Source organism: Cupressus sempervirens, chromosome 2 (assembly GCF_028749045.1).
Source record: "Cupressus sempervirens isolate cs-2001-9-10 chromosome 2, ASM2874904v1, whole genome shotgun sequence".
Taxonomy (NCBI): Eukaryota; Viridiplantae; Streptophyta; class Pinopsida; order Cupressales; family Cupressaceae; genus Cupressus; species Cupressus sempervirens.
The window spans coordinates 757,638,355-757,665,269 of NC_143119.1; the positions used below are offsets into that span (position 1 = coordinate 757,638,355).

Genomic DNA, 26,915 nt, shown 5'->3' on the forward strand with positions numbered 1-26,915 from the left:
TGATGTCCAACTCTGTGCACAGTCAATCCATATGTCCTCTATTAGATGGACATGGGTGAACACTCTTTTGATCATTGAGTGCATTCCTTGATAATCAAAATCATATCTAGTCTTGAACCTCTATGATAAGATGAAGTTTTGCCTCCATATTCTTCACTTTATAGACTAAATTGATCATATATTGACCAATCACCAATGGTTTGGCTATAGTTATACCAAAACCTGACCTATGTTGAGTGTTCTAATATGAGTACACTTTTATGAGTTGTCTGGCTAATTCCATCAGTATGATCTTATCTGTAGCATATCTTGGCAAAGTATATGGCTTTCCTTTGAAATAGCCAACTCTCAAATAAATGAAAGTTGGAAACTGCAAAAAGATAGCACCAAATTGATTAATCCTATTCCAAGCTTCGTCTGACACTCGCTTGATTACCAACTATTTATCAAACAAACACTAGAAATATCCAAAAAGTGTATCTTGGACTATCCTGTGGTGATATTTGCTATGCGACCAGGTGATTTGATCACAGTCATCCCAGATAGGAACTTGTAACCGATCCCCTTTGGTGGAAAGACCCGAGATAGATCCCATGGATGCAGCTATGTAAACCAAGTAAGAGTTCATATAGAATGGCGTTGAGGTTCCCACATTAAGCAACTGCTCACAAATAGCAATACTAATAAGTTCTCCCCAAAAGATAGGTTCTTCATTATCAAAGATCTGGAGAATGAATTAATACATCCATGGCTCGAAAGCACTAGAATCTTCGAGACCGCATATCTTGCTAAGAAGAGTGATCAAGTTTTTGCTTTCTAGATTGAAGTTTGACCTATGAATGGTTTTAGTCCATCTTGAAATATTGTTTCTTCTGACCTTTAACCAGTATGCATTTATATATTTCTGATAATCCGCCCTCTTTTCATTCCATAATTCCAAAGACATCTCCTTTGACAAATCTATGCCCTCTGCATTTTGAGGAACTTAAAAAATCTGTTCAATAACCTCTAGGTCAAGGCTAATGATGACCTTTCCATCTGCATTTTTTATTGTTTTGGTCTTTGGACTGAAATTTTGTGCACACCACAAGATGAATTCTGGTTCCAAGGCAGCCATAGGGAAAGTAGACACCAAATGAATATTACTCTTCTTGATGCATTTCATTTCATGATTCGAAGCAGACTCAACCCTTTGTATGAAATCAGCCATATCAACGTGCCCAATCTCTGTGTCAGAAACATTATCAAGAGGTGATGAAACTTGAGATGTAGTTGCATGAGCTAACTCTTTATTGTATTGGTACTTCATCTTTCCTTTAGATTTCGAGGATGAGGGCATATCTTGTGCTGTAACATGAAAATTCCAATATGTGAACACATCATCAAAAGATATTGATTCCATAAAAACGTTGATTTTGAATCAGCAACAAAGGATCTATAAAGGGAAAAATGCTTGGAGTATGGATCAAATACTCAAAGATCTTGTGTAATGACCATAAATGAAATGGTAGGCATATGCAAAGGCTGAAATGCAATTTTGGGATATGAAATACATGTGGGTGAAGGATGAGTCCTTATGTAAGTACCTTGAGGAATTAAGGGCACATGGGAATGCATGCAAATGATGACTTTTGACTTTTAAAGAGTGACCTTAAGTCAAAAAAAGGTTCTCTGGATGCAATTGCATGTAAAGTGATTTACATGTAATCATGACTTGATGCAAATATGCAATGAGGTTCGAAGAACGAGATTATGTGTAAACACATATGGAGAGTGAGATTACATGTAAATGCGGATGGAAGATGGAATTACATGTAATTGTTCCTAGAATGTAATTGCATATGAAAAGAATGGATGCAATGTGCCTTGGCATGCAATGGTGGACATGGAGTGAAAAGATGCACTTGCATGGAAAGGTGAAAAAATGGAAAGAAGTGAAATGTACTTAAGTTCTTGGGAAAGAACTTGCAACTTCTTCAACAAGAAGAAAAACGAAAAAGCAAGCAAACAATTAACGAAAACAAGCACAAAACAAACAGATACCTTTGGTCTTAGACTCAAACATGTCAACAAGCAAGTTGCTTTCAAGTTCAAATTCAAATTTGGAGTTTGGGGAAAAACCAAATATGGGAAAATGAAAGTTCTCATCATATTTAAGGCAAAATGCACTTTTTATGGCATATATGTGAACAAGTGTGCAACATCAAGCTAAAATATGCAACAAAATAGCAAGATAAGCATAAATTAATAAGCAAGGTTGAACTTGTCTGCTTACTTGAGATCAATGAGCCAAAATAGGAAGATTGATAGGTTTGAAGACCAAAACTCCTCCAAAACCAAATTCACAAACAACTATTTGACTTCCTCCACTCTTGCAAGTAATGGATGGTTGATAAGCATTCAATGTTCAGTTTTGGCATGAGAAACCTCAAAATGCAGTCAAAGATCATTAAAACACAAACTGTTTTTGCTCAAAACCAAAACCTTGGACTTTTTTTGAAAAAACGTGTTCTTAAAATGTTATATCATGAGTTGTTTTTGTCATTTGAGGGCAAAAATGTGATCTTAGAAACCAATAACAAGAATTAAAAAGCTCAAACACTTCATCTTATAGCCAAAACGTGCTCAAAAACTACCAAGAAATGGATGTTTTTGCAAAAATGTGGTCCCTACAATCCATGAAATTTAACGTTTTTTACATGAGATCCAACGCCAAGGGCATGAGAATGCCAAAAGATGCAAAAATGACCTTGATCTTGGAGATTTGAAACTATTTCATGGGCAGATTTGGACATTTTTGAAGAAAAACTTGTTCTTGAGGAGCAAATGCATGAAGTTTTCTTCCTTGAAAGCCAAAAAAACGAGTTCTTAGAATGCAAATGCATGTAACCAAAGGAAAATCACATTCTATAATGGAGATTGCATGTTTTAAAATGCATCAAACTTGACTTCTCATGCAAATCGCACTCTAGGAGTGCATTTGCATGTTTTAAAAACTTATATTTTGGCTGCTATGTGCAAATCACACTCTTGGGAGTGCATTACATGCTTTAAAAACTTGTTCAAACATGTCTATAGTGCAAAATCACACTCTTGGAGGGTCATTGCACATATTAAAAAGACTCCAAGATATAAATTGTATTCTTGGAGGGTCATTGTACATTTCGAAATGCATGCATTTACAAGTTTAAGTGTTTAAAAATGCCCTTTTTAATTCAAAATCGTGGTCTCTAGAGGCATTTGCATATTTACATGTAAATGGATTAAAAGACATATAAATGAACAACTTAAGTGATCAATTAAGCATATGTCTAATTGATTTATGAGGAAATATCACTTAAATGTGTCAAAAATAACATTTGCATAATAGAATTATCATATTATAAGCAAATATCATTTCAAAAAGTAATATATAACTTGTATGTTTTAAATAAAACATAAAGTTACCCAAAAAAAATCAAACTATATAGTTAATATAAACACTTAAGTGAAAAATTAAAAAACAACTCAACTTAAAAATATAACATAAAGTGCACTATAGTTACTTTAAGTATTAAATTTAAATGACAAAGTAACTTAAAAACATAACATAAAGTGATTTTAAGTTATATTTTCCAAAAAGTGATTGTCAATATCAAAATATAACTTGATTTTTAAAATCATTTAGCTGCACCTAGAGAGTACACATTTTGGGCACTAAAATGATCATATCTTTTTATTGCCAACTCCAATTAAGCGCTAAGATAGACCAAATTGAAAGGAAAACAAAAAGCAATGATTTGAGCAAAACCAAAAGACCAAAAACAAACAAACACACACTAAAAAATGCAAAAAAGGACATTGAAGGCTTCAAAAATCAAGCATAGGCTTAAAAAGAAGAAAAACAAAAAAGACTTGACGAAAGTCTTTAATAAAGAGTTCATAATGTGAATTGGGGTTAACTGATTGATCAATGTTAACCAATCAATAATGAACTAAATTCAGAGAAATGTGAAACTAAGTTTGAAAAAGTTTTGTCTATTACCTACATTTTGTGGTGACAAAATGCAGGACAACATTGATCGGGCAGAACCTCAGACATTTAAGCAAGAATGTATTGGTGTTAATTCAGCACATTAGATGGATGCCATGAACGATGAATTGGAGTCTTTACACGCTAATCAAACATGGGATTTGGTACCGCTTCTGCTAAATTGTTAAGCTCTGAAAAATAAATGGGTCTACGGGATAAAAAAGGAAGATAGAGGATGGAAAATGTACAGAGCCAAATTAGTGGTAAATGGATTTTCTCAACAAAAGGGTGTGGATTTTAATGAAATTCTCTCTCGGTTGTAAAAATACAAATGATTCATTTGGCACTGGGCATTGCAGTAGCTTGGGACCTTGAGCTTGAGCAACTTGATGTAAAAACAATGTTCCTATATGCTGATATTGAAGAGGAGTTATACATGGAGCAATGGGAGGGATTCATTAAATAGGGGAAGGAGCATTTATGTTGCAGGTTAAAGAGGAGTTTGTATGGGCTGAAGCAAGCTCTGGGACAATGATACTTGAAATTCGATGACTTAATGACTCGGCAAGGTTTTACTCGTGAATCAGACTCGTGTGTTTATTACAAGAGGCTTTCTACTGGTGAGTTTGTGATTTTACTACTTTATGTTGATGATATGTTGATTGTCGGGAATAGTATACGAGTTATTTATAAGTTGAAGACACATTCGGTTCTTCATTTTTCCATGAAATATTTAGGGGCAGCGAAGAGGATTCTTGGGATGGATATACTCAGAGATAGACAAAGACGGGTGTCAATGAACAGATTGTCCTCCGAAGAAATACATGCGAACATAACCCAGAATGCCCAAGTGAGAAGACTAATCAGCACTAACAGTTGGATAGGTTATCATTGGATTGATAACCTTCCTCTGAATTTTATCGGGTACAACTCCTCGTGTAAGATATACAACGAATTAATTATGGATGCTTTTAACCAGAAAGCACGAAAGGATTACAAGCATCTATCCGTAAACATAGAGTAGATGCGGAAACCTAAAAGCTGAAAAGGAAAGAAAAACAAAGAGTAGCAAATGACACAAGGTTCATTTACTGTATGCTGTATTACATAATGAAAACGTAAATATATCTTCCCTCCTCTTGAGACAATTAAAAATCAAAGCTTTAAAAGATATTTCAAAATGATAGTGTAACAAGAAAACAGTGACATTAGAATGTATTTCAGAGAAAACTGAAAATGACGCAAAGATCATGATCAGTGGAAGGAAAATACATCATAATCAAAGTTCTGATGTGATTAACCTCAAGTCTCCCTTCCTTGAATGTAAAAGACCACAAAGACCCTTTTACACATTACAACCAAAACCACTATCTACAGAAAAACTAAAACTCTTTTCAATATTACGTTAACAATCAAAATCTTAGTCCTATCTCTGACACACAGTTCACAAAAAGAAAATCAGCCCATGCTCTGCCTCTCACAATCTCTCAAGAAAATAGAATAAACTGGAAAAATTTCCCTCCCTACTGTAGCGCACAGTCTGCAGTCCGGAAGAAAGAAAAGAATGGAACCCCCTTATGTTTTGTCTTCCTCCTTTTATAGAATTATGGAAATCTTCTTTCAATCCTTGTAACCTTCCTTTCTCGATGACATCTATTAGTTCAAATAACTAATTCTCGGATGGAAGATCTTTAATATTTCCAATCTCTCGTAGTTGTAATGCTCAGTTCCCAATTGAATATTAGATAGAAATTTCTAATGACATATGTCATTAAAGTTATAGTATAATACATAATCTTTCATATTCTAAATAGAGGTCTAAGGACACCTGGAAAGATTATGCGGGAGATGTGTTTGTAATCTTGAATTTTTAATAATCCTGATAATTATAATGTTTAATAAAACATTATAATTTCATTTTCTCCTTTCCAAACTTTTACTTAGACACCTTTCACTATTTAATTCTGAACATTATAAAGATCAATGTGCCATGTGCTCTATCTATGACATTTATAGAGATCGGGTTTCTCTCTTTCAGTATTCATGATAAACATTCAAATGTTACTAAATTGCTTGATATTGCATTATGAAGAGCTTTAGACTGGGCAGGTATGAGTACTCTGCACAACATATTTGTGATCCATCTTGTCAACCAGTTTACATGGGTCTTTAATGTATTCACTGCCATGTATGGATTCAAAACACTGATTAACTATGGCACTGGTATTATTATCTCGCCAAATATTTTACAGCATCTTTCCACTTTCAGCACCTGCATAAGGATCTACTGTAACATCGATGATAGCTGGTTTTCTTTTCATGAAAGCCTCATCTAGAGCAGCCTGAAGCTCGTGAGGGGTGCCAACTAGATAGCCTTTTCCACCAAAAGCTTCCATCACAGTATGGTATGCTGCTCCTGGAACAAATGAAGTTGGTGCGGGATCATCCTTGTATGGCCCTTCAATATCTTTTACATTTCTTCTATCTCCATCATAGAGACCACCATTATTGAAAATGATAACAATGACAAGTGATTTATATCTTACTAATGTCTAGGCTCGGGTTTAGTGATGAGTGCACATTAAGATATTATTGCATAGAGCACCAGGATCATGACTTTTCACTTCCATCGCATATACCTCGTATGCATTCTATCAGTCATTTCTCATGCAATGTCGACACTGAAATAGCTTGAGCTAAGAATGAATGGCAATTATACGCCCAAATTGGAGGTCATTTCTTCTCATAAGGGAGTCGAGCCCATATGATTACCGCTTGCATTCAAAGCGCCCACTTCTGTGGCAGTAAACTTGCACATTAATATGGATTTCATACGATAAGTGATGTATGCCACTGCAAGTCAAACAGACAAAGGTCCAAAGATTGATGCACGCGTACTATGGAACCAGTGTGTTGCAATTTATGCATTTTTTTGTTCCCTTTGAGTTTTGAAATAGCCCGTATAAGCTTCTCATTCTTGTCTTCTTTCCGCACTTCCACAGCCATTTCTACAAATATGACATATATGTATCTCATGTAATGGGGTCACATCAGGAGCATATCTTGGGAAGCAAGGAGTTTTGATCAGTTTTGACTCAATGGGTGCTTTGTACCTTCATTTATCGTAGCCTAATCATGTATGTGATGCCGCCAACGTTTAAAAGAAACTTGGTCTCCATATGGGCACATGGGAGAATACCGTGGGTCACGCCATTTCTTCATAGTTACCTTCGAAGTCTGCGGAATTCTTGGTCTTCCTTGGCCCGATGTGCATTATTCTCAATTAGCGAGTGTGCTTACCATGACCCGATGCATGTATCCATGGCCGATTTGTTCTGTAATTTGAAATGTTTCTATACAACCCGCCAGCCATACACAGTGGTTACTATGATGATGGAGACTGTCGATTATCCCATGTTCATAGAAATACATGGAGACATATATATACTCTTTCAGTCTTTCTTTATAAAAGACTATCCTTTCAATCTTAGTGATATGTAACTGATATTGCATGAATACCCTCGGACTTCAATGTTTTGAAACATTCTGCTTCTGGTACATGTGAAATTTTAACTTCTTTGGACTAGAAGGCATAATATAAAGACATTTGATACACAGTACCACACTTCTGAATAACACCCATTAGTTCATGCTTCTAGATATTGCAATGGGAGGCTTTATGTGTTATAGAGATTGACCATATGCCTTTCTAGAATTATCTTGAGCCATTATAATTCAAAGTTAGAGAACCCTGAATCCATGAGCATTTGAATCAACATGTTACAACTTTTGAATGAAATCTTAAACTTGAATGTGGAATGAGACCGTTAGAAACTTCACAATATGAACTTCTAGACTAGAATATGAGATCCATAGGCCTATATATGAAAACTCAATCAATGTTCCTGAAATGAGCTTTGAACTTTGAACTTGAACCATGAATTCTAGACTTTTAAATCCATATTTTGAATCACTGCACTGTATTGAACCTTGAATTTGTAAGCCAAGACTTGAACTTCGAAATTTCGATCTCTAAACCATTGGGCTTCTGGACTCATACCTTCCAACCCAGAGCTACTTTTTGTGGTGTTGAACTTTGAGCATTTGGATCATTACATTCTGAATCCATAGGACCATTCTGAATTTTGCTTATGTTGAACCTGCGGGATGGATCCTCTGAACTACTGAACCATTTCGAACTACTTTGAACCTAGGTTCAGAGTGGTTCGGAAACACAAATTACAAGTTTTACAACCGTGTCCATATTGGGTACTAACAACGGGAAATCATATTATCTCAAGAAAAATATATCTCAAGTATTAAAGAAGTTTAATATGTCAAATGCTTAGTCCGTTGCTACTCCATTGGCTGATCACTTTCGCTTGTCTTATATGATGTGCCCTTCCACTCCAAAAGAAAAACATGAGACGTATGGTGTTCCTTATTCTTCAATGGTTGGGAGTTTGATGTATGCAATGGTTAGCATGCGTTCAAATATTGCTCATGCAGTGGGAGTTGTGAGTGGTTTTATGAGTAATCTTGGAAAAACTCATTGGCAAGCCATTCAATGGATTCTTCGGTATTTGAGAGGCACTTTCTCTCATGTTTGATGTTTTACTAGTAAGACTCCCTATATTTGTGGTTATGCTGCTAGAGATTTAGACAAAAGATCTATTACAGGCTATGTGTTTTCCTTTGTTGGGGCAACAATTAGTTAAACTTCTTGTAAGCAACAAGTTGTCGCTCTTTCCTCTACCCAGGCTGAATACATTGCTCTTACTAAGGGGGCTAAAGAGCTGATATGGTTACAACGATTGTTTGGAGAGTTGGGATTTAAACAATCCAACTTCACTCTATTTTCTGATAGCAGGAATGCCATTCATTTAGCTAAAAATTCAGCTTTCCATAGCCACACAAAGCATATAGAAACCAGATTTCACTTCATTCATCATGCTCTGGAAGAGGGAAGATTCCAATTAGAGAAGATTGATACAAAGGTTAATCCGGCTGATGTGTTTACAAGAGTTGCATCCCAAGAGAAGTTCAAATTTTGTAGAGCTTCTCTCAGCATTGTCATGACATAGCCATAAGCATTCCGAGTAGGGGATATCTCTGTGCAATAGTGATTGGACTTCAAGTAGGAGATTTTAACGGTTTTCTGATAGAGGAATATTCTAACAGCTTTTGATGGCCTGATGGTGAAGCCCAATCATTGTCGTCTCTTCCTCTTCCACGCCCTTTCGTCTTCCACAAAGAATGAAGAATGAATATGAGTAAAAGCAATCAAACTGCTGCTGTAGCATTGTATTGTAATTCATGTAAATAAGAGATTTCTCCCCTGCTTCAAGAGTGGATGTAGTCCAGCAAAACTGGATGAACTGCTATAAGTTATGTGTCCTCTCTTTGCATTTATTCTCTAGCATAGTTTTAGATTTTATTTTATTTTCAGCATTTTCTTTTAGCTCAACAATTGAGAATGAGACCCCAGTTAGCGAATTTTGGAAAACTATTTTCCAACTCTTAAATTTTTGACAAAAAATGAAAGTTGTATTGACAATACTATAGCCACTTGGTCCATCTAAACCTGAATTTACATTTCTATTTGCAAATGGGTAATAATTGGATTGCTGAGCCTTAAGGTCTGTTTTTGAAAACTGTGTTTGGGATAATGATTAGCTGATTAAGAATTGTCTCCAAGTCCTGTTTCACGCTTGTCTCATAAATATTGTAAGCGAGACAAGATTTAACCAGATTGTGATACAGAATTTGGTTTGTGTAATCAGCATTCACTTTATCATAAAGGGTATTATTTTTATTGTTTTTTAATGTATAAGATGCTACCTAGGGTGTCCCATAAATCAAACAAGGAAAAAACTTCAAAGACTCAAAAAGAATTTGGATCCAAAGTTACAAATTATTCACCAAAGACATTCACCCATGGAATTATTGAACATAATATATAAGAAGCCTTTGATCAGTTCATTGATCTGCTCTTTTTACCACTCAGAGAAAAGTGTGAGACACAGGTTCAGAAATGCAAAATCCCCTCATAAAATCCCCTGATCTGGATGCTATGGTATTGCTGCAACATCAAACCTCCGCACTTGAGCTTGGTAAAACTACATGCCTTGATTTACAAAGGTTCCAACTCAGTCATTAATAATCCCCGTGCTACAATCTCTCACTAAATCAGCTCTCAAGAATAATTTAACAAATATAAGAGCAATTACATCCACTTCAAATTGATCTTACAAAACCATGAAACCATTGGAATTTGTCTTCCCCAAAGCTTTACAATCCAATCGATAAGCCCTAGTGAGAAACCTGAATGATTTCTCCTGCAACCAGCTAGGGAAAAAATCTTTCACCACCAAAACTGATCTTCTTGAAGAGGATTTTTGTCATCCAAAGGCCAAGACGAACCAAGTTTAATACCCCCAAGCACAAGGTTTTCAATTAGAAAAATTAGAATAAACTACATAATGCCAGATGAGCTGTCAAACCCCCTTTTTATAACCTTATTTCCTTGGAACTTTGTAGAAAACACAACATAAAATCACTTTATCAAAATAAGCCATATGTTTGTGGAAAGTGATTTAATTCATTATTTAACTATTCCTAGCACATAAAATCACTTATTATTGTCCCAACATTTAAACCTTTCCATTCTCAACCCAACGAGCTATTATACTAAGGTGCCTTTTAGATTATTTAAATTAAAATAACAACCTTAGTAGAATAAATTAAAATATAGCTCAAACTTACATCCAAGTTGTGGAAACAGTTGAAAAGCATCAGAACTGAAAACTGATTGCACTGGAGTCATACGGATGATGAATGATGAGAATCGGACCCAACTAAGTGACTTACTATAAATAGACTCTCTCTGAAAATCTTGAACACCAGAAATTGGAAGTATCAATAGAAAGCATCATTTGAGTAATTCAAACCGTTTGAGCTCATTAGTATTGTCAAACAACTCTTATGATGAGGTTGACATAAACCAAGAAGGTTACTGCCAACTATAAGAGAACTAAAAATGGGGAAATTATAGTTCTCCTTTCACAAAGATTTCTTTTCCTCAAGCAATCTCTACACAACATCCAAAACACCACAGTGATCCAAACTGAAATCAGATATGGTCCCAAGCTTTCACATTAATCCCAAAGAAGACCCACCGTGCCGACATTGTGCCACTTTGATATAAAGGTATATTTATTGTGCCAAAACTGCACTTTCTTCTTTGTAGCTTGAAATGTGTCCAGAAACAAAATACTTGTGAGGATTGAAATCTATACCTTGAAAGACCTCATGCTAAGCACCTCGATAAGGTCCACATTCGTGATCCCACTATCGACATGATACTCAAATCTCCAAGAATCATCCTCATCATATCTCCTCACGGTGAACTAGAAGTGATGTTAATCAGTCCCTAACCAAAGGCTGACTTTGAAGAAGACAACAATGTTGCCCTTGAAATTAGCTATCTTGGAATTACCTTCTCGATCACAAAATAGTAACTCCTTATCAACACTTAATCTCCAAGTTCCAAAGGGCTGACTCTAATCACACCAACTTTTTGAAGTTTGTAGCTGCGATAGAGATCTCTATCTCTGATTTTATGAGAGATAAATTTGTTTGTTATGACCATTATGGTCACCTTCAAGTGAAAGAGATATTTGTGATTATATATAAGTTAATATTATGCAAAAAGATGTGTCATATGTCATGCGAAATATTGAATATGGAGAAATATGAAGGGTCTTATTTTTGGGACTCAAAGAGACCTTCATGTGAAAGATCAAGAGCCTTATGAAATCTAATTATATGATTGCTTAGTATATTGTAAGAAAATCAAACGGAGAGTCATGTACTTGAATATTTTATGATCAAATAAAGACATTTTTGTTGGTGTGGTTGGGTTTTTCCCTTCTAGTGGAAGGGTTTTCCTTGGATAAATGTATTGAGTGCTTTTTGTATTGTTTATACTCTTTTATTGTTTGTTTATCTTTATTTTTGGGCTAAAACATTAACATGGTATCAGAACCTTTGATAACAATGGTAAAGAATATTTGTATTTGCTTAAGGCTGATAGCAGCTTCGCATTTCTGAACGGCTTCAAATAGGAGATTGACTCGACATAATTTGACAAGTGTGAGAATATTGTGTGAAGTCACCTCCATTGTTCTAGGCGAACATTGGACTCTATACGTGGCAATAGAAAAGAATGTGATGCTGGTTTAGATTTTAGGATATCTTAGTTAAAAGACATTTCCTAAACATCGATTTGGGAAGCTCTATTTGTTTCTTTCGCTCAATGTTGCTCCTGGTGAAGCTCTTTGTTTTTTTGGTATGCTAGTGAAGTTGTTCTTAATTGAGCTCCTAATTTTGTTGAATCTGAAGAGGGGTGAGGCCTGTCACTAGCATCTATCAAGGAAAGAAAGCTCGACAATAGTGTGAAGAGCACACGATTATACTGACAGGGGGTTGTGGGGGCGAATCAATATGATAACAACTTTGCCAATTTAAAACTTTTTGTCCAAACAATTGCTTTAATAGTTTTAATGCTGAAATCAACAATTATGAACACGAACACAAGGACACAAAGATTTACATGGAAACCCAATGCAGGAAAAAACCACATCAAATATATGCTTTTATATAAACTTGATCTTTTACAATGATTTGTAGGCTGCAACCCACTTGAGGCTCCAATCCCTATGTTTATGAGCATTGACTCACCAAAAGTTCCAACTCCCACACTTTGCAGGCACCAACCTACTAGAAGCACCAACCTTCACTGTTGTCTTTGTGAGCACCAACCCACCATTGTCTTTCATTTGATATATGTGGAGGTCACTATTGTAAGGTGACGATCTTAGCAATAGCTTGACCATGTTATCATGATAGACTTCATTAAGTTGTTGTCCTGGAATGTGCCAGTAATCATGTTAACAAAATGTATCATGATTGACTACATTAAATTGTTGTCTTGGAATGAGCCAAAAATCATGATACTATGGTTGTTGTGTTGTATTCTTGATCCATTGTCATGATAGACTACATTAAACTTGTTGTCCTGAACTATGCCAGAAGGCATGACAATAAGTAAATCATGATAGTCTTGGATTGAGCTAGAAATAATGAGATCAAGACTGACTATCTAATCAACTATGTTGTGTCCCAAAATGTGCCAGAAATCAGATGGTATATATTCTTAAAGGGAGATAATTGTGTATAAGCATTTTTAATGCGAACTCGAATATGAGATTATGAAATTGATCATATCCTCCCTCGCTAAGAAGGAGTGTTAAAGTAATAGCTTCGGTTGGATCTGATAAAATTGATATTATAAAATTGAAATATCAGTATATGGAACAAGTTTACATATATACATATATATGTATCTACATTTACATACATATATGTATAGGTTTGATTTCTTCCACATAGTGATATCACAAGTTATTTGATACTATATGATCATGCCCAGTTCTTCACTACATTTGTTGTTCTTGTGTTCTTGCTCTATTATCGTGATAACAAACGTATTATGACAAACTACATTAAGTTGATGTCCCGAAGTGTGTCGGAGGTCATGATACTTGTCATAATGGAGACTATGTTAAGTTGACGTTACTAAGATAATGTTGTTATCTAATTGGTGACATTCAGTTGTTGTCCTACAGTGTGTTGGAGATCAGATAACTCATATCCTTCTTGGATATATAATAATATAATTGTTGGTAGGTATCATGATGTTGATTATAGTATTTATTATGTCTATGAGATGATCACATTGATCAAATTCTACCTCAAGATCATGGTACTCATCATGGTGGGCTACATTAAGTTGTTTTCCTTGAGATCATGGCTATTATCTAATAGACTACATTCAGTTGTTATCCTGGAGTGTTCGAGATCAGATAACACATATCTTTCTAAGATGTAATATATTCTTTTGGTAGGCATCAAGGATTTAATGTCAGTGCACATAAGAATATAAGTATGATGAATATCATATGATTGATATTTCTTGTTGAAACATACTTCAGATTATATTGAAAGATAACATCTTTGAGTTGATGGATATATGTTGATATCCTTAAATATGTCATTCCAAGATATCTTATTGAGATGATAGCTCTTCATATTATTGAGAGCGTAATGTGTTCTATAACAATCCTCCCTAATTAAGAGGGAGTGTTAAGGTTGTAGCTTTTGTCAAATTGATTCGATCATGAGATACATTGTTGTTGGTAAATCATCATTTAGACTAATACTCTTACATCAACTTATACACACACACACACACACACATATATATTATTGTTAATATATTATTATTATCTAATGATGGTTACCATAGAGACATGTCTCCTCTCATATTTATAAGTTATTCAAATCTGCATTTAGAACACACCAATACCATGGCAGTGTTATTACATTCGTAGAAGTGATCCTAGTTAACAATGTTTAGATCAGTATAAGACATACGGTCTCATATATATGTATAATTCAGATCAATTTTTGTTTCATCAGCATTTATGTTACATAAGCATTTTGGATATAGAGTCGAGCCTTGTTGACCAAAGGCAATCTCCATCATATTGCAATTAAACTATCATCAAGAATCATATTAGAATTTTGTTTGGCAATATAATTCTTGCATAATCTTCGGATAGCATGCATTTGTATTGATCAATCTCTCCTTTGTCCAACTTATAGAAAATGGGATATTGATATTTAATGCATTTGCAAATCGTATTCAAAACATACATTTATAGCCAAAAAAATGAACTGCTTACATGTCAGGATTAACCACAAACAGAAATAACAATTACATGCAAATATAACCAATATCAGAAAATAATAAATTGCATAGAAGAGAATACAATGCACAAAGACTTAATGTGGTTCACCCAATCCCTGGGCTACGTCCACCAACAAGAAGTCCAATATTATTATTATCTAGTGATTACAATTCGCAATCCCTTACAATTCAACATTGCTACAAGAAGCTACAATCTCATCATACATTGTGAAATCTCTAATTCTAAGCCATTTTATACAAGCTTTTTTCTGCTTATAAAATTAGGGCTGGAGTAAGTCATCCAATAGAAAAAAATAGCAGTTGACGCCATTTACAATCATAAAGTCCATTGAGCGTTTGGGGGCATTGCCCCCCAAAACCCCCATAGGAGCGTTACCCCTCGACCCCACCCTGTACTATGACAAGGAGCGCACTTGGGGTTCTATCCTAGGACCCTACAAGGGGCATCGTCCCCAAACCCCATAGTAAAATCTAGGGGGAAACCGCGCCGAATAAAGTGGAGAAAAATTAACCTCCAAGCCTGATTAGGCTCCACATCACAATAATGCAAGCCATAGATAGAAAGAAATCTCTTACAATTTAAAAATTTAGGAAAAATCCTAAAATAAATAATATAAGGGGACACTAAATAGTATGAGTGGCTTCTCTCCATGTACCATGGTAGCTTTTCTTATAGGCGAGATGTTATTTGATTGCCCCTTATTCCTTATGTGGTTCTTTAGCATGTTTATTGTATATGCTTTGGTAGGATTGTCTGCATTTCATGGGTTGCTTAGACTCAGGCTTGAGGGTTGCATCCTCCATTTGTATCCATATTATTGAGGAGGAAAGATCATTATGAGTTGCTTCTGTATTGCCAGGTTTTGTTTTTCCATTTACTGAGTTCATATATGGGTTTGGATCTTACTAAATGTGTTGTTTTATTTCTTTGCTTGGAATCCTCTTTAGGATCATGGCTGTTTTCTTTGTTGGTTTTCTCTAATAGATTTTGTCTCAATAGTTCTACATATTGAACTCAAAAGATGAGTGTTTATCATCCAAAAACAAATTTGGTTGGTACATTGCAGGTTTAACTACCCCTATAAGCCAATAGGAGACAATATTTGGCCATAAAATGTGTGCATTCTAATGATATATTAACACATTGGAGCATGTATAGGTGGTTACTTGGACGGTTGAACCCTAGACATCATTATGGTAATCTATGCCCCTTAGTCAAGCCTATTCATGATTCAATTCTGGTCCTCATGAACTCACTCTTATAGAGAAAATTTTCCTTTAGGATGGCTTGTTAATGGCCATTATCACACATTAATGGAAAAGATAAGGACATTGGACATTTATACTCAATGTTATTTTTCTTAAGTCCTTGCATACCTCTACTAGCATAGGACCAATTCCATATGAGGTTTTTCACTATGTAATCTATCTCATGGTTTACTCTTACAGTCTGTAGACACATGTATAAGTTGTCATTGTTCAATAAACATGGATCTCCTTCAATTATCTATTGCTAGTTCATAATGTTGCTAAGGCTAAGCACAAAAAACTCCTTCACACAAATTATTAGTTTATTGTTGGGTGCTAGCCTTTCTTCATTCAACTTCGGAAAAAGATGGAGAGTAAGTACAAGGCTCATTGATCTAAAGGGCAATGTTTGAGAACTATGTCAAATAATATTGTTTGCTCCATGGTTTGGCTACAACATGATATTTGGACTATCATTTTCCTTAAAGAGGCAGTCATTGTCTAACAAAAAGAAAGAATATTTTGCTAGACATCCTTACTTAGAAAATGGACAACAAGATTTTGAGAAGAATTTTCCATTTCTTTACTTCAAACTGTTCCTTAATAGAATGTGGGTGGGCTTGTTGGAGACTAACCTTCCACCAAGGCTACATGAGAACTTACGTATAAGAACCTTGATTCTATTCTTTCATCAAGTCTAGAATTATATATTAAGATGAGCTAAATATGATCCCACAATTTGACATACAACTACATAGTTGTAATGGTCGAATCTTGGTCAGTAATAGCAAAAGAATTCCTTGAGTACCTTGTATATTAGGAGGTATACTATATATTCTAATCCTTATTTGATCTTGTTTTGTAAGAAAGGATAAATTTTATGATTATGTGCTACATTTTTCATGATTGCATGATCATTGTGTTCATTGATTGTAATTTTTGGAGAATATAGGTCACGTGGGAAAAAAAATAACAATATTTTATCTTGATTGAGTGTTTTAAAACTGTTTCTTTAAAATAACATACTTCAAAATAATGGATCAATGGGTTTGACTCAAAAACTACACGGTTGAATCTAGGTAGCAATAGCATAATAACATGTTATATTTTTGAAAGTTATGAGGCAAGTTCTAATATATATAAATCTTTGCATTGTATACATTTGCAAATGATATTGAAGTAGATGCAAAAGTTCAAATCATGCATTTTTATAGACATTTTTATCTAAGTACTTAAAGACAACTTATCTCTTTCTTTTTTGGATTTTGTCTTAATGTTTAATGGTCAGGCAGGAGATAAAACAAGTATGTTTGGTAACAATATGGCCTTTACACGTAAGTTTTTGCATGTTAAAGCAATTGATTCTTCTCTTAGTTTTATGTTAAATTATTGGTAATTATGTCTTTTATTAGCGCATTTTAAAAAAATTTAAATAATCTGTTTGTGTTTTATCTCAGGTTCACAGAACGAGTTTGGAAATCAACTGCCTAGAGAATCAAATCGAAATAAAGAGTAATTTTCCATTATTTGGGCTCATTTTACTATTTTATGAAATAAGAGACTAGACAAAAGCATGTGTAATGAGACCATAGTTGTTCTCATAATTAACCTAGTAAAGTCATTTATTTCTCCTTAATATATTAATGTTGAAGTGGATTGAATAATAATGGAGAGTTCTTGGTTGTTTAAGGTAGAACTCAAAGTAGATTTTTTGATTTTTTTTAGTGAATAGATGCAATCCAATTACTTCTAATATTCTTCCACCAGTGTGTTCTAGCCTAAGGAAATAGGATAGGTTCTAGTTTGATTTTCAGCGATGCAATTTCTAGTTTTCTTTGAGTAAATTTAATTTAAGCAGGCATTCCATTTCCAGCAAGTGTAATTTAGATTAGTATTTTCAATTCCTACAAGTCTGAGGTAGATTGATACTTTCTTTCATGCAAGTGTGCTCTAGAGTAGGTTTGATTTCTTGCAGATGCGTAGTGGATAGATTGTCAAGCAAGTTTTCTCAATTCTCTTTTTGCATACAACCATGGACACTTCCCTAGATTGATAAATTAAATGATAAGAATTACAATCACCCCATCAATGTGTATGCCTTGTGCAACATGATTTTTTTACAATAAGTCTACATTTATCATACCTTATTACAAAAACTACTTAATGAAAGGAAGCCAAAGTGCAAAAAGGCTTTCAAATGCTAAATCTAATAGGAGAGATAGTGCATAAATATCTCACAAATTCTTGCTATTGCAAATTTGATAAACACATACAGAAAATAGATTTAAACAGATAAACACAACACGAAATATACATGGGAAAACCCTTTCAGAAAAAAACACAGCACTCCAAAGCCAAACCCAATTGCATTATTAGCAACAATCAGTTATAATACAATCTCAAGAGTCTATGTTCTCCAAGAGTAATCGTGATATCTAAATCCAGAATAATTCTGGCAGTAGCGCTCATTGAATACTTCTCTCTCTCAATTCTCATAAGCAACACATTGTATTTATAGACTTTACATGCAAAAGGAAACGGTTTTAAAAGTGTGTACATTCAATGTATTTACAACTTATTTTGGAAACTTCCTCCGTGCATAACCCTTGCATAAAAAACAAATCCAAGAGAATATGCCAAAAAGATAAAACTTTTTGATTTTTGCTCCAACTCTATCCTTGTTGAAGATTTGATCTCATTTAGCATCTTACCAAAAATGCATAAATAATTAACCAATAAAATATCCTAAGGTTAAGTCACCTTCTCCAAACTATCTCCCACTCGACAAAGACCTTATAGGAGTCATTGTATCACAACTTTGACTCCAAAGCCTATAGAAACAACACATCTAAACTTCTCAGTGCTTGTTGGCTTGGTCAATGCATCTACAACATTCTCCAAAATAGAAACCTTTTCCAATTTCACCTTTCTATCTTCCACCATATAATGAACAAAATGATATTGTAGATCAATATGCTTTTTTCTGGCGTAGAAAGTAGCATTCTTTGCTAAACAGATAGCACTCTGGTTGTCACAAGAGATAGTAATTTGTCCTACATCAAAACACAATCTCTTAAGCCAAATGGCCTCTTTAGAAGCATGAGTAGCTTCCATATACTCTACTTCCTGAGTGGGCAAAGAAGCTACAACATGTCACTTACTCATCCAACTAATTGTACCACCAAACACCATGAAAACATATCCATCGATGGATCATCTTTTGTCAACGTCACTTGCCCAATCTGAATCCACATATCCATGAATGCAAACAAAGTGTCCAAATCCAGTAGGATTACCATGAAATTGTAAACAATACTTAGACGTGCATGTAAAATACCTAATCACTCTCTTAACTGCATCTCAATCCACCCTTCCAAGATTAGCTATGTACTGACTAAGGACTCCTACTGCTTGGGCAATGTCTGGCCTCGTATAGACCATAGCATAAATCAAGCTGCCAACAACGCTTGCATAAGGTGCTCTAGACATGTCCTCCATCCCCGTAGGAGATTTTGGGCAATCCTCCTCAGAAAGTTTTGTTCCCCATCAAATTTGAACAACTACCTCCAAGTTTTCATGCCACATTTCTCCAACACAAAGTTAACATACTTCCTCTAGCATATTCAAAGCTTTAAGCTAGCTCTATCTTCAATGATCTTAATCCCAAGAATATATTTAGTTGCACCTAGGTCTTTCATTTCAAACTGCGTTGCTAACTACGACTTCAAATTTAAAATCGTTCTTTTACCATTTCCAATAAACAACATATCATCCACATATAGGACTATGATACGAATGTGACGATTTCCAAATTTATAATATGCAAAATGATAAGATTTAGATCTTAGAAATCCCAAAGACAACACATAGGTGTCAAACTTTTCATACCACATTCTAGGAGACTGTTTCAAACCATAAAAAGATTTCTTCAACTTACAAACAAGGTTTTCTTTACCTTTCTCAATGAAATGCTATGGTTGTGACATATAAATTTCCTCCTACAAATTGCCATGGAGCATTGTCTTCACATCCATTTTCTCAAATTCAAAATCATAAGCTGCTGCATGTGATAACAAGAATCGGATGGATGTCAACTTCGCTACAGGAGAGAATATTTCACCATAATAAATTCCCTCCACCAATGAATAACCCTTTGTGACTAACAATGCTTTATACTTCTCGACACAACCATCTGGACCCAATTTCTTGGTGAACACCCATTTACATCCAACAAGTTTCCGTCCTTCAAGAAAAGGTACCAGATCTCATATAGCGTTCTTCAATTCTACCATCTGTTCGTTCATGGCTTTCATTCAAGAATCTACATTATTCATACCCGTAGCCTCTATAATAATTCTAGGCTCATCAGTGTTAGCAATCAAAGCAATATACAATTGGAATCCAACAAAGAATATCCAAACCATGGTTTAAAAAAACGGCGAAATACCGCCGATATCACGGTATTTCGCGGGTTACAGGTGACGCCGAATATATCAGCCCATATATCGGCATCGATTTAATGGAAAAAATCACGGCGATTTCAGCTAAATATCCCGCGCGAAAACGTAAATAACGCAGCCCAAAAAACGTTGAAAAAGTCGTTGCCAGTGGAGGATGGAAAGTCGTCGAAAATTTTTAGGGTTTTTACTTTGTTTAAGTTGGATTTCCATTCGCAAAATAGGGTAAAAGTTACCACTCTTGATTTCCATTCGGCAGCAAAGTTCTTCTTCATGCGATTTTTCCATTCGCTTTTGCCTGCGATTTTCATTTGGCCGCTGAGGGCTCTCTGCAAAACCGCCATTTTCAGTTTGTAGTTGTAAGTTAATACATTAAACGATTGCATTAAGGGATTCATTGGCCAACCAAATGACAGATCCTTAAATAAATTAAATTTGTTTGCAACTCTATTCTTATAATTTTATAGTCTGACAATGAGAGTTTCTCCTCACGCATTTGAATTTTCCATTATATTTACTATCTTAGCTTAACTGCAGTTATGCCTAATAAGGATCTTTAATAGTAATTAGCATTCAGTAACAGAATATAATTTTTAAAGTTTTAATTTGTAATAAATTGATTTAGATGTGTTAGAACTTGTTATCTTGTAGAAGGTAATGTAACTCTGCATGATGATTATTACTTTGGAATGTAATCTATCTAGTTTGATGTAACTCATTATGAATTGAACAATTTGAACTTGCCCTTTGTAATATCATGAATTGATTGATTATCAAATTTATTCTGGATATTTTGATTACTTGATATGTTGCAAATGATATTACAAATCAGATTGATCCTAATATCATCTGCATCTGCTTTATTATGACAGCAGGGGAAATTGATTATCTGATTTGTAATATCATGAATTGATTGATTATCAGATTTAGCTTCCAGTTCTCCTGTAATGCTACAAATCTGAATGTCCAAGTGACTACTTTCAAGTTTCAAGATTTATTCACATTCCAAATAAGTGATAATCTCCAGAATCAGCACGTTAAAGTTTTAAACAATAGAAACCAAACCATGTTGCCATAGAACAATATAATAATATATTATTAAATTCTATTACATTTTAGAACCAAGGATTTTTTATAATATTAGTTATCTCAAACTTATCTAATATCTGATTTTTCATTCTTGTACAGTGGACTTGTGTGTGTCACTGAAACAAGATGACTGGTGGTGGCAGAGCAAAGGACCCTTTATGGAAACATGGTATCCTAGGAGCAAACAAAGGAGATATCCAGTGTATCCATTGCTCTAAATGCATGACTTCAGGAATAAGCCGATTGAAATATCACCTTGCAAAGATTCCATGCAATGATATTACACCGTGTCTAGAGTGTCCAGAAGAGGCTACAAGAGAGGCTATGGTAAGCCTTCAACAATATGCACAAAGTAAGGCAGCAAAAAAGAGGATATTCGAGGCCATGGCAGCCCCAATGGGGACTTTTAGTTCTACAGGATCACAAACAAGTGGAAAAAGTTCTTCTTCTATTGGGCCTCGAATACGAGGATCGGGAAGTGTGAGTGGGTCTTTAGCAGATTTTTGGGTTCCACGTAACACTCCTGGTGCTCAACCTGGCTTACTAGGTACTGCATGGAACAAAGAGATGCACGAAAAGACAAAAGTGGCAATTATGAGATTTTGGGTCCGGAATGATCTTTACTTCAATGCTTTATGCAGTCCATATTGGGATCAAGTGGTAACTTCTATTTCTTTGTCTGGTAAGGGGTTCAAGTCCCCAACTCCCTATGAGGTGAGTGGGCCGTTGTTAGATGACGAAGTAAGAAACATTCATCAGCTTGTGGAAGAGCAAAGAAGGGTTTGGGAATAGAAAGGTTGCACTATTATCTCTTATGGGTGGACACTCATCAACTTTCTAGTTGCTTCAGGGGGGCAGTTAGTATTTCTAAAATCAGTTGATGCCTCTGATCAAGTGAAAAATGCAGAAAATTTGTGTAACATGTTGGATGAGGTGGTAATAGAAGTGGGAGTGGCTAATGTCATCCAGATTGTGACTGATAATGCAGCTGCGTATGTGGCAGCCGGTAGACTTCTGATGGAGAGACATCCCACATTGTTTTGGAGCCCTTGTGCTGCCCATTGTCTCGACTTGCTTCTTGAGGATCTAGGGAAATTGAGCTGGGTGGAGAAGGTGGTTGAAGATGGAAGGAATATTGCGAAGTACATCTACAATCATACATGGGTCTTGAGTCTTATGAGAAGGCACACTAGAGGTAAGGATCTTGTACGAGCAGGGGTCACACGCTTTGCTACTGATTTTCTAAATTTGCAAAGCATATCAGAGACATTGTTAGACCGTAGGCGCATGTTTCTTGATAAGAAATGGTTAGAGAGTCCTTATGCCAAGAAGCCTGAAGCAGAGAAGATTGTGAGGATTGTGTTTGGTAGTAGCTTTGAAAAGCTAATGAAGGAGACCCTCAAAGTAAGTTTTCAAATTTTAATTGATGATTTAGAATTTAATTTTGAAATATTTTCGTTGGCTGATTTTGTATGTTTTATTATGTCCAGGTATCAGAGTCGTTGGTGAAGGTTCTACGAATTGTGGATGGGGATAAAAACCCCATGGGGTTTCTATATGAGGCTATGGATAGCGCAAAAGAGGCCATTCAGCACTTGTATAGGTCAAATGAGACCAAGTATAGACTCATATGGAACATCATTGATCATAGGTGGAACCAACAACTCCACCAACACATTCATGCAGCTGCCTACTACTTGAACCCCAAGTACTATTTCTCCAACACTTTTAAAGCAGATGCAGAGGTTCAAATTGGCTTGGACACATGTATTCGAAGATTGGTTGCTGATACAGACCTCCGAGACATCATACTTGATGAGTTGCAGAGCTACAAGAGGGAAGAGGAGCCATTATTTTCTTCTCCTGATTGCAAGCATAGGAGATACACTTTGTAGCCAGGTAAAAAAGAACTTGTGTTTACTTTTATCATACCATTTATTTCACTCGTGAAGTTTATTGGAAGTTTTGCCACATCATAAATGATTTTTTTAAACCTTGCAGATCTGTGGTGGGAAGATTATGGTGCCACAACGCCTAATCTTCGACAGGTTGCCATCCGAATTTTATTGCAGCCTTGTAGTGCTTCTGGCTATGAGAGAAATTGGAGTACTTTTCAAAACATGCACACAAAGAAACGTAATAGGTTGACTCAAAAACACCTAAATGACTTGGTCTATGTGAAGTACAACCTTCTCTTGCACGAGAAGAAGGTGAAAGGGCAAGCTTCATATGCAGCACTAGACTTGGATGACATTGATCCATATTCAGCAGATTGGATTGCTCCTCCTGATGGTGAGGGTGCAGATGAGGATGTGGGTGAACCTTTACTGACAGATGAGCAGTTAGCTGAGTTTGAGATGGAGGCAGATGACTAAGATGCAGATGTGGCAGCACGTGAGGTGGAACCTGAGCTTGGTCATCCATCAGAGGCTTCTATGGAGTGAGGCACCTACTAGGGCACCTGTTGAGGATGTTGTTGCGGCAACTACTTCCAACACCACTCACCCAGCAACAGCGATCTTTTTTGAGTTTTACTCGTAGATGCAATTTATGATTGCTACTTTTAGTTTTCATTGATACTAAAACTTGAACTTAATATGTATTCAGAAGTTGTTATTTCAAACTTTCATGGAGTTTGATTGCTATATGTATTGAACTTATTTATATTTTGATGTTATACTATTATACTTTTTTTTCGGTTTATGATTCTATTACTATGTTAATCTACTAAGTTTTAATTTCTATGAAATTATGAATTATTGTTTAACTCAGAACTTTGCTTCATATATGGTAGATATCTCAAATCATTATATGTTCACAGTTCTACAAATGTAGTGTGTATGTATGCATTTTTAAGAATATTTTAAGAAATTTTATATTTTCAAATGTTCGATAAAAGTGCCGATTTATTGCCGAATACTTTGCCGAGTTTTTGCCGATTCCGATATTTTCACAATTTTTGGGTCAGCCGAGATATTGCCGATACCGAATTTTTAAACTATGATCCAAACCTTTTGGGTGAATAACCATATCTATCAAGTTGTTTCCTATCACGAGTAGACCTCCTCAAAGTTTGAGGTTGAGGTTCTTGCTCTTTTTCAGAACTTTTAGAGTTGCTTGAGCTCTCCTCATTATCAGATCTATCAGGAGCTTTTAGGTCTTCTTCCTTAGAGGTACAAGGAATATGAACCACTTCCTTCTCTTGTTTCTCTTCCTTCTCTAGCTGCAAATCAACTGTAGAAGGTTTCAACTCATGAAATCTCACACTTCTACTGTAAAGCACCTTCTCTGCAACTGGATCCCAAAGCTTGTAACCTTTTACACTGACACTATAGCCAATGAATATATACTCAACTGCCTTGTTCTCCAATTTTGATCTTTTCTCACTTGGCACATGAGCATATGCCTCACAACCAAAGACTCTGAGGTGTCTCAATGAGGGCTTCTTGCTAGACCAAGCCTCTATCGGTGCCTTGTCAAAAGTGTTGTAAGTAGATCTATTAAATTAAATAACATATAGTGGCTGCAGCTTCAACCCAAAACTTTTCTTCAAGCTCAATACCACTCAACATAGTCCTAGCTCTCTCCATTAACATTATGTTCATCCTCTTTGCAACTCCATTTTTTTTTGGGATATATGGAGTTCTCTTATGTCTCTCAAATCCATGATCCTTATAGAATCTATCAAATTCTGTTGAACAAAACTCATTGTCATTATTAGTCCTCAGACACTTAATTTTTCTACTAGCTTTGATTTTCAACCAAGGACTTAAATTCCTTAAACCAACTAAAAACTTCAAATTTACTTACAAGGAAATACACAAATGTCGTCCTACTATAATCATCTATAAATGAGATAGAGTACATGAATCTAGATATCAAAGGAACATGAACTGGACCAAACACCTCTGAATGAATATAATCCAAAACACTAGAAGACTTGTGAGAATTGGAATAAAAGGAAACATGGTGTTTTTTGCCATAAATACAATGTTCACAAAGGTCAAACTTCAGATTACAATCATCAATGCCTTCAACAAGGCTCTTATTTTTCAAGAATTTAAGACCTCTCTCACCAATGTGACCAAATCTTTGGTGCTATAACATTGTCTTCTCATCTGGGAGCTTCATTTCCAAAGCATTTGCACCCTTAGGACCCAAAAAGAACAATCATCATATGTAGAAACAATGGTCTTCTTTTTTCTTGATCTACTAGCAAGGATGAAGAATCCAAAGCCCTTTTCTTGGACTTCACATAAGTACTATTACACTAAATTGTGCATGCGTCCAGCCTATACAAGGTGCCAACCCTAACACTCTTAGCAAGCACTACAGAGCCTTTTTTCATCTTACATCCACCACTCAAGAAAACATCCTACACACCCACATCACCAAGCTTGCTGGCTGAAAGTAGGTTCCATGCCAAACTAGGGATATGTGGAACACCATCAATCCCCTTCACTCTACCATCAGGGAATCTAATCTTGAATCTACCACACCCAACAATATTCAAGTGAGAATTATCACCTAGATACACCTTTCCACCATCAAACTCATCATACTTTGAAAACTAATCTCTATGAGATGTCATGTGAAAAGAAGCACTTGAATCTATCAACCACAATCTTCTAATGCATGTGTTGGCAAGGCTGCAACAAAAGTATCTACATCATCTTGAAAGGATTTTGCAAAGTCAGTCAGAGAAATATATGTTACCTTTTTTTTGTCTCCTTGCACTCTTTTCAGAGATGACTAGTTTTGCCACAGTTCCAACATTTTGCCTTGGACTTTTTACCAAGAGATTTAGATCTCCCACGAGACTTGGATTTACCTTTCTTTCCCTTCTTTCCTTTCTCCATTTTTCTACCACGAGCAACTAGGGTCTCCTTAGCCATCTTAAAATATTTTCTTTGTATCTCTTCAAATAACAATGAATCAATCACATACTTTGAAGTGGCTGTTGTGCTTCCAATGGCCATAACAAGGTGATCCCATGAGTCTAACAAAGAACATAACAAAAGCATACATTAGATGGAATAGAATGGGACCCATCACCTAACTATGAAAACATTTCTTTCAAATGCCAAATATGTCATGCATATAGCCATCTTACAAAACCATGTACAAAAATAATCGCCCAAAATCAAATCAAATTGAGGAACCTAACAACACTAGGAATGATGATGCAGCCTCAACTATTATATTATCTCCAAGTATGTGATTCTCTTAGCCATACACACCAACAATATATGTAGCTTTATAGGGTACCCATATA

At 35.4% G+C, this 26,915-nt stretch overlaps 1 protein-coding gene across 3 annotated transcripts in view; it reads left to right on the plus strand.

Moving 5' to 3' along the window:
• Nucleotides 1-26,915, plus strand: part of LOC149575634 (Gag-Pol polyprotein/retrotransposon) — a 63,225-nt gene that overhangs the window by 13,610 nt on the left and 22,700 nt on the right. For 2 of the 3 annotated variants that reach the window (XM_089815398.1, XM_089815400.1), the window contains exons 3-4: nt 17,370-17,428; nt 17,552-17,606. In XM_089815398.1, the coding sequence (XP_089671524.1) occupies nt 17,370-17,428; nt 17,552-17,606 (114 nt within the window). The remainder of the gene's footprint in view (nt 1-17,369; nt 17,429-17,551; nt 17,607-26,915) is intronic. The other variant, XM_089815399.1, reaches the window with a different exon arrangement.